This window comes from Vanellus vanellus (genome assembly GCF_965231255.1).
Source record: "Vanellus vanellus genome assembly, chromosome: 2".
In the NCBI taxonomy this organism is placed as follows: Eukaryota; Metazoa; Chordata; class Aves; order Charadriiformes; family Charadriidae; genus Vanellus; species Vanellus vanellus.
Genome location: NC_138906.1, coordinates 50313797 through 50325582, shown reverse-complemented (window position 1 = coordinate 50325582; position 11786 = coordinate 50313797). Strand labels below are relative to the sequence as shown.

General features: G+C 42.9%; 1 protein-coding gene across 1 annotated transcript; it reads right to left on the bottom strand.

The window, feature by feature from the left end:
- Nucleotides 1-415: 415 nt before the first annotated feature.
- HUS1 (HUS1 checkpoint clamp component) lies at nucleotides 416-9169 on the bottom strand. Its single transcript, XM_082499457.1, has 8 exons — nucleotides 8963-9169; nucleotides 8513-8640; nucleotides 7776-7952; nucleotides 6982-7089; nucleotides 5954-6028; nucleotides 3194-3293; nucleotides 2707-2838; nucleotides 416-1381 (listed from the first exon to the last, which is right to left on the bottom strand). Exons 1-8 carry the CDS (start codon nucleotides 9012-9014, stop codon nucleotides 1299-1301), a joined length of 855 nt encoding a protein of 284 aa, XP_082355583.1. The 5' UTR covers nucleotides 9015-9169; the 3' UTR covers nucleotides 416-1298.
- Between the last annotated feature and the right edge of the window lie 2617 nt (nucleotides 9170-11786).

The window sequence follows — 11786 nt, the reverse complement described above, 5'->3', positions numbered from 1 at the left end:
AACCTCAATGCCCCTTGAAAAAAAAAAAAAAAACAAAAAAAACAAAACCAACACTACTGACCACAACAAGAGTTACTGTCTAGCAGAAACTCCTACTCCCATTTGGCAGCAAAGACTCACTCACTATTTCTAAAACAAGTTTCACAAGGTATTCAAAACCCTGTGGAACACCAAAGGCTATACAGAACATGGCTGGATTACAAATACAATCACACATGGAATAAGGAGGAAAAGATCTTAGAAGATAACCAGGAAGTAGATGCAGTGAAAGTACTCCTGTCAGTGAGACTTTGTCATGCTCATGGCTGCTCAGCATCAGAGTTTAGATACAATCTCATGGTGTGTGATGCCATGATGACACAGGTTGTACAATGTTTTCCATCTGGAAAGGTTAAAAAACGTGATCCACAGATAACTTGCCCTTTATTTCACACCAGTTGTTGTGTTCACACATGTCCTCATATGATATTTATTCCATACACTGATACAGACCTTCACTGCCCACATTAACAAGGTAATTCAGAATGTTTGTCTCATCTTCTCGGGCCAAGACCTAAAAACATCAGCTCAAGCACTAACAGAACTACTGAGGCATGCTGGAGCAAGTCAGATCAAAAGATACAACCAGGTACAAACAGATGCTGCTGAGCTGTTGGTACTTCTTAGCATCTGTTACATCCTGTTATATGCTGGCAGCCACAGGAAGCTCCTCTGCCTCAGACACATTTCGGCTGCACAATGTGCAGCAGCATCAAGTCCATTTACACCACTGCTGGAACAGAAGTCAATCCAGTACCATTTCAGGAGGGCTGTGTTTACCTGCTCAGGCAAATACCAATCTGTCGACCCACCAGAGGGCTGTCCTGCTCCATGGAGGTATGACAGCTTGCTAGGAGATCCCTTAACTTGGAGCTGCATTGTCCAATACTGAATACATCCAGCAGCAGCTCCAGAGGTCAATCCTACCTCTTTGAGTGTTGACGAGAAAAAAAAAGTTTTATGTTGCCTTCCCCACAGCACAAAGCATCCCAAAAGCACATACACATTTCAGTTTTGCTCCCCTTAATGGTCAGATATGCCAGTTCCCCACTGTTGTGTCTTTCATAGTATGTAACTCTTCACAAAAACAGCCTTCTGGACGAGGATATATTTGAATAATTTCATAAATACAGAAATAATGTCCATCTGATGGCTGAATCTAACAGCATATCACATGAGAGTACTCCAGCAACTCATGAGAGTTTTCAGCCTTTGTGGAAAAGGCCTCAGGTTGGAAAATTACTGAGATTCCAAAACATTCAGGCAAGTGCTGGAATAAAATACTGAAGCGAAACATCCTCATGGAGCAAGATGAAGTGGACAATTCTTTTACTTACAATATCTGTAAAGAGAAAAAAACCCTCACAAATCCAGTTTAAAGCAGGGAAAATACTTTAAAATCCCATCTTCTACAAAATGCTACCATAAGAACACAGTAGAATTATAGTATGGTTTAGGTTGGAAGGGACCTTGAAGATCATCAAGTTCCAACCCTCCCCTGCCATAGGGACATCTCCGACTAGACCAGGTTGCTCAAAGCCCCATCCAACCTGGCCTTAAACACCTCCAGGGATGGAGGATCCACAGCTTTCCTGGGCAACCTGTTCCAGTGTCTCACCACCCTGAAAGTGAAAATTTCTTCCTAATATCTAATCTAAATCTACCCTCCTCCAGTTCGAAGCCATTACCCCTCATCCTATCACTACATGCCCTTGTAAAAAGTCCCTCTCCAACTTTCTTGTAGGCCCCCTTCAGATACTGGAAAGCTGCTATAAGGTCTCCCTGGAGCCTTCTCTTCTCCAGGCTGAACAACCCCAACACTCTCAGCCTGTCTTCATAGAAGAGGCGCTCCAATCCTCTAATCTTCTTCATGGCCCTCCTCTGGACCTGCTCCAACAGCTCCACTTCTGACAGAAGGATTACTAGACATACCATCCTGTAATATTTAAGTCCTTGAGGGTCTATGAAGCATTAGTAAGGAGTCTATGAAAGTTGATACCAAAAAAGAAATATGTAATGTACAGCCCTATCTATAATGCTACACCCGTAATTTAAACCTTCCTTGGGAAATTCTTAGTGTCTGCACTAAACCATAACACACAGATGTTCTCAGGAAAAGCATACAGAGTTATCAAAATAGGATATAAAACCCTGTATAGCTTCTGCTAGAAAGAACATATCATTTCTATGGTTAGAAACACTAGCTGCATAAAAAGCATTTTGGTATTAGAATCAATTTGGTGCAGAATGTAAGAAAGCATCTGACAAACAAAACCAAAACAAATATGTCAGTAAATCCCAGTTTCTCTGCTAGAAACTAGGGGCTTTGTTTAAAGTCTTCCAAAAAAAACACCAACCCTCAAAATAATAATAAAAAATAGTAACTTTAAAACAAAGACAACAAGAATATCCCCATGATTAGCCAGTCTGAGTATTCAACTTGATACTTATAAAAGGGCCTGGCTTCATTACTTTTAATGTTTTTTTTTCTTCCCCAAACACCTCAGGCCTGAAGCTTACTGCCTAAAAAAGAAATATTGGAATTCCTCAGGTACAGTAAAAATAGTTCAAACACACAAACCAGAAGATATGCTGTTTTGCTGAGACTACAAATATGGCAAACACCTCTCCTTAACTGGAGTTTGCAAGCAGAACTGTTGAACTTACTGCACAACGCTTTTGTTGGATTGACCTGCTGTCCAGCAAGCAGCTGCTGCAGCTTCCTGATGTCTATGCGTGCCTCAGCCATACTTTCCGGATCTCTGCCTTGACCAGAACTTTGACATCCATCCTCTGATGCTAAAAGCATAAGAACACAACGTTTAGTCAAAACATCAGAAGGAGTTTCAACACCTACAAGGACACACCTGATAATCACTGAACAGCTGGTACTCAAATGGGTTGCTTTTCAGAAGCAGCAATGCAAGGAAAAGAAAGCCCAGTTTTCCTACAAAGTTGTCAAGGATACTGGAAGAGATTCCCCCCACAAATATGAAACAGCCATTGATCACTTTTCTTTTAAAGGTTTCATTTGAAAATTTCAAAGTACTTGATGGTATTTGTAAGGATTAATAGAAAGTAAGTATTGTTATCAGCATCCCACTTAAGTAATGAGATAACAGAGACACAAGAGGCAACAAACAGAGAAACTTACCCCAGGGAGGATTTCCCAAGTCTTTAAAATGTGTTGTTACAGATACTAAGTCAGTTTCTATTTTCAAGTTCATTTCTCCATTCAAGTTTGCTTCAATCACCTGCAATACAATCAATCTCAATTGTAGGCAAGCCACTTTCGCATTGCAGAATTACAGAAGAATGAAGTGCAGCGTTGTTCAAATACGAGCTTCCAGAAGCACTTCAGTGCCTTCACAGCTCAAATGTACTTTTTGAACACGGTTTGAACACTTGAATGTTCAGGTAAAAACACATTTCTTATAATTCTTTTGTGAATTATCTTAGACCAAACTCCCTGAAATTATAAACAGAAAGAAATTTGATTACTCTCCAGTACTTTTAGAACAAGTACTGCTTTTGGGAAGTTCACGTGCTGAGGAAGAGGCTTTAGAAATGAGAGACTGAAGCTGTAGAAATGCAAGTTTTCCTGCATTTCCATTCAGCTTTTCAACAAACAGAAAGAAATCTACACAGTCCACACACAGAAAACGGGATGCATCTAGAGTTGACTTGCAGTTGCAGCGTTGCTTTCCAAGACTTAAAAACAGACAAGAGCTGCACCAGAGCAGTAACTGAAAGCAGGACTTTGAACTGCTAGAAATCCTGGAAAAGTGCTGAAAAGCTTTCAAATTCCATCCTGACAAAGTGTCCAACCAGAAGGAGACTATATATGATCTTACACAACTTCCAAGCAGATCAGAGGATTCCTAAAGCACATCTAAGTGCTTAATTTCTGTGATTAGAAGAATTCTCAATAATTTTAAAAGAGACTCATATCACCACCAGAATATCCCATAGAATGGGAGATGCCCACAAATGAATGCTCCCAAACAATGGCCAAGTACTATTTGAACTACTTCCAACTACTTCCAAGCCCTTTTTGCAGCACTTATCTTGACCTTATTTACTACCAGGATGCATCAAGCACAAGTATTTAACTGTGACACTTGATCTTTCTGTTCTATATTAACAGAAAAGGATATAGAGGATGCATGTAGTCTGCCTCCTCCCTTAGAGCAATATCAAAGCTATTTCACAGAGATTTATTTATTTTCCTGCTTTGGAGCAAGAGGTAAGGAAATTAGGAAGGTGTGTATGCTGAGTGTTGACACGCTACCTCTTCTGAGTGCTGCTGAACACCAAAGTTCAATCACATCATACAGCTATCTCGTGTGAGAACAGATCTTCAACTCCGGAAACAAAGCAGATATACATTGTGCTTAGTTGTTTGTAAGCACTTCCACTAAGGACATGGGCAAAGGAAGAAGAGAGAAAAAATAAACCTCCCAAAAGACTGACAAAGGAGAAGAGTTTAAAGGGCTTACTCTTGTATTTGCAGGATGATTGCCATTTGCAAAATTGCCAGAAACCCAGGGTAATCTCTCAACTCTTCCAAGCCTTGGAAGACTCGGACTGTGCCAATTTCAGGATTCTCAGTTTACAGAAAATTTCCCATTTATAAAATTTCGTATGAACAGCCCCAAAACCAAACTATTCCAAAGCTCTATGCTTACTTACTAACTTTCATGTCAGTCAATCCCAGTGACTGTGAGCAACAACTGTTAAAAAAACCCCAAACTCCTATTCTGGCCAACTGCAGAGGGCTTCTTTCAATGGAAGGCCCACCAGCACTCCATAAATCCAGGGTGGACTGGAAACCCACCATATGTGCTGGTTTTGGTTGGGATAGAGTTAATTTTCTTCATAGTAGGTAGTATGGGGCTATGTTTTGGATTTGTGCTGGAAAAAGTGTTGATGATATCGGGATGATTTAGTTATTGCTGAGCAATGCTTACACTGATTCAAGGCCTTTTCTGCTTCTCACACCACCCCACCAGTGAGTAGGTGCACAGAAAGTTAGGAGGGGACACAGCCAGGACAGCTGACCACAACTGACCAAAGGGATACCCCATACTGTTTGACACCATGCTCAGCATATAAAGATGGGGGAAGGAGGAAGGGGGGAACATTCAGAGTGATGGCGTCTGTCATCCCAAGTAACCTTTACGCATGATGGAGCCCTGCTTTCCTGGAGATGGCCAAACACCTGCCTGCTGATGGGAAGCAGTGAACGAATTCCTTGTTTTGCTTTGCTTGCGTGCACAGCTTTTGCTTTACTTATTAAACCGTCTTTATCTCAACTCATGAGTTTTCTCACTTTTATTCTTCCAGTTCTGTCCCCCATACCACTGGGGGGAGTGAGCGAATGGCTGTGTGGTGCTTAGTGGCTGTGTGGTGCTTAGTTGCTGGCTGGGGTTAAACCATGACACCATGTCTGAGTCTAAAGCACAGGCTTACATCCAGCTATTAGCAAAATTTCCTTTAAATCCTACCTCAAGTTTACCTAAAGATCATTCACACAGACACCTAACAGAAGATTCAATAGGCATTTCTTTAATGAAATCACCTGGAAAGTCTCCAGCTAGCTTTCTGAAGGACCACAATTTCTTACCAGCTATAAAGTGGCTTGTAGCAACACAATGCCATGTTCTTTCAAGGATTCAGTACAAAAAGCACCACTTTCTGGGAAGCCCAGGACAAGCTCTTCAGTGTAAATCCTAAAATAAATCCCATAATTCTCTTCAGCCCTTACACAGTCTTCAAGTGCCTTTAGGTAAATATCTGACCCATCCCAAAATAAGATATAACACAGGGGTACCAGTTTAGGCAACAGGGAAGCATGCTATGTCCAAGATAAAATTAGGTCTGTAGAACACACACACGAAGTGCCTCAACTTACAATGGAATTGCTGAGATTCTTCATTCTCTCTACAACACTCTTCATTGTTTTCAGCACTGGTAGGTAAATACTGACCTGGAAAGACATAAGAACTATATTCACACAAATATTTCATGTGTGACTGGGATGCAATGCATTAATTTTTCCCTTCAATTCTATCTTTATTTGGACTTAGTCGACTGTAGGGAGCACAGTATTTAACTGAAATCAGCAAATGACTCAAGAACAGAGGAAGTCTTTCTCATTATACCAACAGGCCACTGCTCTAGCAATTGCTTCAGACATACTGTCCCAAGTCTGTGTTCAAAATACAGAGAGACAGGTTTTTACAGACCAGATTCTCACATGAACCCACATCTCTGTTACTGAGCAGTCAATAGTTACTATAACCAAAAAGGAAAGAACATGATTCCCATAATACTATAATAATTTCTGAAACTGCATCAGTGTAAATCTGAAATAACAGAACAAAATACATCAAGTTTCTACTGAGTCATATGTCTTCAGAATTTAAATACTTTTAGCTATAGAGGTAACAGACATCCATAACCTCAAATAGGAGCACATTTGCATACAGACCTTTCCTTGCAAATTTGCTAAATATGGAGATATGGAGAAGATATACAAAAATCAGAAGGAAACACATATATATCTAACTCTGCCAGGTAGGCCATGAATTTCAGAAAGAACGGATTATTTGGGTGACTTGGTACCTATACAGCTGAAACAGTCTAAACCTGCATGGTTTGGAGGTGCTCCTGCCTAAAGCCATGCAACTCCTTTGCTCCTCCCTTCCTCCACCCTGAATATCACAGCAACAACTGGTAACCACCTGCTCTGTTTTTACAGGTTCTGGACTCCCTTGTCAAGATTGAAGCCACGTCCCATCCCTCTCCAAACCTCTAGTCTCCAGTCTTCCCTCTCTCCTTTCACCTCTTCTACAAAACCCACCAGCAGTATACTCTGCAGCAATAGCATTCCATTTGCAACCTCCCCTTTCCGTAGGGAATATAAAAAGAGAGGCTTACATCAAAGTCTGGCACACTGGGCTCTCTGAAGTCATTCCATAATCTTCTGGGAATAACCCCCACAGGAATGTCATGTGTCACAATCCTACTGCTGCTTGATAAGGATGGCTTGAGGGAGACAAAGGATGCCCTTGCAGTTAAAAACAGAACTTGAATTCAAATTTTTTAGACCCACTCTGGGAAATACTATAACAGAGTGCCCCAGGCACTCAGTTCCAGTTTTCCACAGATGCCTATTGGTCCGCTGTTAAGCGGACTTGCCTTTTCAATAAGGAAGAGGTGGTGAAATATCAGTCATTATTATCTACATGCTATCCTTAGAGCTGAAGAGGTGAATCAGTGAAGAGGTGTTAACAACAACAAAAAAAAAAATAAATCAGAAGACAGCAGTTTGAAGTGGAATGGCAGGACAATCAAAAGCAAAACAAAGAACCAAAGAGTACACTGAAACCTCCTTCACCTAGTAGCTTCAATGAGACGGCAATAGTCCACAGAAGATTTAGAGAATGAAGGAATGGAGAGAAGTAGACATCAGAAAGAGGTGTTTCAATCACATAGCTTTCATTCTTCCTCCACCTCTTCCTTACTTTTCAGAAAATAAAAAGTTGGTTCTGTGTGCTACCAACCATAATGGCAGGAAAGGCTAGTGAAATGGAAAATAGCATGATTTTGATTTATTTAGTTTTCTAGAATTACACCAAAGACTACCAAAGCTTCTATTTGATCTTAGGAAAAGCACTTGATTTTTAAGAGCTTTTTCTTAATAATGAAGATAAAAGCATGGTTGCACTTACTAGCTCCACAGCAACTCTGAGACAGGGACAGTGTTTGTTAGTCAACTTGATCTTCACTGCCTTAGCACTCTGGGCAGTTTTTAATGCTCTCGACAGGTTCTCAGGCACCAACTCTAAATAGATTTCATTGTGCTCTGCAGCTACTCCTTCCATCTGAAATTCATCGAAGAAATTCCCCTACAATTTTTGAAAGTTAGGAAATAAAATAGAGCAAATGAGAAAAAAAAAAAAAAAAGACAGAGGGGCAAGGTGTACCTACCAGACCTTAAGTTTAGAGCTGCATGTGTACAACCGGAAGCTTTTATCTGCCTAGCATCACCTGCAGGAATCAAGACAGGCTGCATAAGCATGAAGGCCCATGGCTTCAGGCTAAACCTATTAATTTCAGATCCTCCCCTAACACCTATCAGTCCTCAAAACGAGGGATATGATGGGTGAGTTACGCTTTTCTGTTTCGAGTTTTGGGCAGGCCTTTGTGGGCCAGCACACACTGAAGCTTCTGAGGCTTTACACTGAAGTGACAACCAAGGTAAAGGGGATATCTAACCAGAAACACCAGGCCTGTGCAACTAAAAGGCAGTCCTGCAAAACAGAGTGCCTTCAGTGACATACAAGCCTTGAGAGACCCAGTACATTTTGGGAAAGGGCTATGTGTACAAGAAACAGCTTGTACTCCAGACACAACTGCACACTCTAGTTTTCAATGATATGTGGTTATTGAACTTCCCTGGGCTTACCTGGCAGAGCTCACACCACATACTGACGCCTCCATTTGCTACTTTATCGGCAAGGATGAAATACAGCTTGCTGTCAGTAAGACGCAGGGTGCAGGTCTTGGCTAACTTGGCGATTGTGTTAATTACACCTGGTGAAGGGAGGGGGACGTTACAACAGTAACCACTTCACACATCCCGTCCCAGGGGAGAAACGTTCAGTATCCAAGAACGCAGCTCGTACCGCTGCGGAAACTCCCAGACACCTCGGGGCAAAGGGAAGCGCCCCACACTGCCTCCCCCCCGGGAAAGGCCTCTGGGCCCGCGGCCTGGGCCTCAGGGCACCCGCCACGGGCTGGGGGCAACCGGCGCGCACGCCCCTCCTCTTCCCCTTTCCCGGGAAAGGCGGTCCCGGCCGCTCGCCGGAGGCACAGCCGTCCTCCGGCCCGGTCGCCCCCGCCCTGGCAAACTCACGGCTGAAGTGGTTGAGGCAGGCGAGATCCACGATCTTAGCCCGAAATCGCATGGCGGCACCCGGCCCGCCGCCGGCCCCGGCCGCTGCCGCAGCACCGCCCGCCGCTAGCGGTACGGCCGAGGGCAGGCCCGGGCAGGAGTCAGTTATGGAAACAACGGCCTCTGGCCAAACGGCTCCACGCGGGGAGCAGCCATTGCAGTCGCTTTCCTGCTGGGGGAGGCGGGCCCTGCGGCCTCCCAGCGGCGGCGCCTTGCGTAGCTTCCTTCCGCAGCACTGGCGGTCCCCGCAGCCACGGCTAAAGAGCTCATGTTGGAGTAAAACGTCAGGGCAGTCCCAGGACATACGTATAAATCCAAATATCTGTATGGGTCCCCGCCGCGATGTTTCAAGGAATTTTATTCTTCAAATCCAAGGGGCCCCTTGCAGCAGAAACCATCAGCCCCTGGCAGGGGCCAGGCCCAGACTAGGTGGAGTACTATGCACAACATAAAGGGGTGGGGAGGGAGGAAAGCAACAGTTGTGTAAGAAAGCAGAGACAACAGAGCTCTCTAATGGGCTTTTCCTTTTCCACGTCTCTAGCCAGGCCATCCAGAAAGGGCTGGGCAATGAAAAGTGTTTTGAGAAAGCAGCTCTCTGCCAGAACTGTCACCTCTTGTAGACAGGCTCCCTTTGCCCAGGGCTATTTCAGCTAGGTGCATGGTGTGCAGGGATTTATGAAGAGACTGGAATAACTCAAGGAAGTACAAAGTGAGGGAAAACCTTGCTTTATCTGCCGCTGTCTGGTGCAGCGTGCCTGTCCTTTGCCTCTATTGTGTTCTTGGTTCCTCGTAGTCCTTGAAATCTGCAGCATTTGCAGAGATGGTTCCTCAAGGTTGCCTGGTGTGCTGTTGTCACACTGCAGATTCCCCAGGTCAGCTAAATTGCCTCTCTCTCATTTGATTTTGAAAAACTGTCGGGATGCTGCTCAGTGCCTTGATGCTGTCTTTCAAAACAGTTATTACGAAGAAAATTAAAGACCAAGAGAAACAATCTTGGGTCTACATACTTACAGAAAGAGCAATAGTTTCAGGAGATGTTATTCTTTGGCTGTGTTGTTCCCAGGCTCTGTGCACTTTGCAGAAATCAAAGATTTTCCTAGAGAAACCCAGTCCAGTGCAGCAAGGTTCCACAGAATCAATCTTGATTCAAATCTTCAACCAATAAACTCAACACTGTGGTTTAATATACACTGTATTTTTCAGAATAGCATTTCCCTGATAAAAGTCATCCTAACAAGATGATAGTTCACAGTCTGTAAATATATTACACCCTTGTCTTTTGGGAGTTCCCATTTCAGTTGGCTGCTGTTGTCGATTTGGCCTGAGAGGCTGACATGGTTTAACCCGAGCCAGCAACTGGGACCACACAGCTGTTCACTCACCTCCTCCCTACCAGTAAGGTAAGGAGAAGAGGGAGAAGAAGGAGAAAAAAACTCATGGGTTGAGAGAAAGACAGTTTAATAGAACAGTAACAGATAATAATAATAATAATAATAATAATAATAATAATAATAATAATAATAATAATAAAGGTAAAAGAATATACAAAATAAAGTGATGCAACACAAATTGCTGTCACCACCCAATGATTGATTGCCCAGTCTGTCCTGAGCAGTGATCACAGATTCCTGCCCCCCAGCCAACCCTTATTTATATACTAGCATAATGTCTATGGTATGGAATATTCCTTTGGCCAGCTTGTTCTGTCTCTTAGCTTCTATGGGAAGCTGAAAAAAGTCCTTGACTTACTATAAATATTACTTAGCAACAACTAAACCAATATGTGTTATCAAAATTATTCTCATACTAAATTCAAAACACAGCGTCAAGTAGGAAGAAAATTAACTATCCAAGCTGAAACCAGGACAGAGGCATTATGGGGCCTATTAGTCCCCAGGACAACAGAAATAGTTCTTTATCACTCTAGGCTCTACTTTAATCAGTAGACCCCTGGGTGAGGTTATGGCTACACTGGAGAATGACGGATCACTGATAGGTGTAACAGGAAGAGGTGAGGTAAAGTGGGAAAGTAGCAACCGCAAAGGTGGAAAAAAACTATTCCTAGAGGGGTGACTTGGAAACTCTTGATAAGTCAGGGGTGAATAAGGAGGAACTGGATTGCCAGCTCACTGGAGTTTAACTTGCCTAGATTGCAAGAATACCTAGGAAGAACTATAACAACAACAATTTTATAGTCTTCATCTTGAGCGATAACTGGTAGGTCACCTACTAGGTTAACCCCTTCCTGCATTAACTTTCATTCACATTTAACATCTTGATTTCGTTCAGGGTCTCAAGTTCCCGTTTAAGGCAAGTTGAAGTCTTCAAAGCTAACTGTTCCTTTCTCTCCTTTCCTTGCCCAACAATTATTTCTACTCTATGCTCCACTATTATTTTTGCTAGTGGTGTATCCAAACATTTCATACAGCAGTCCCCACCATCTGACAGCCAGTGAAAGCAACTCCATGACCTTTGCTGATGCTTCTTTGTTAGGTCAGCATTTACAAGAGCACGTATAACTTTGGGAACTAAATAATTTCCAAGTTCTCTGCAGATACTACTTCTCCCTTTTTTAATCAACACTCTGCAAAACCTTCTACTTGTTATTTTCAGAATTCAGTCATGGCACTCCAGTGCTCAAAGTTGTTGCTTGATATCAAGGTGGCTTCTCAGCAGGGCACACTGAGGTAGAATTAGAGAATCACAAAATGGTTAGGGTTGTAAGGGACCTCTGGAGATCATCTAGTCCAACCCCCCTGCCAGACCATGTTCACCTAGAGCAGGT

Coding starts and splice junctions, on each gene's coding strand:
- HUS1 (XM_082499457.1), bottom strand. CDS start 9,014: ATGCGATTTCGGGCTAAGATCGTGGATCTCGCCTGCCTCAACCACTTC. Junction 3,294..5,953: donor AGAATCTCAGCAATTCCATT/GTAAGTTGAGGC, acceptor ATTGTATTGCAG/GTGATTGAAGCAAACTTGAA. Junction 1,382..2,706: donor TCCAACAAAAGCGTTGTGCA/GTAAGTTCAACA, acceptor TTCTCTTTACAG/ATATTGTAAGTAAAAGAATT.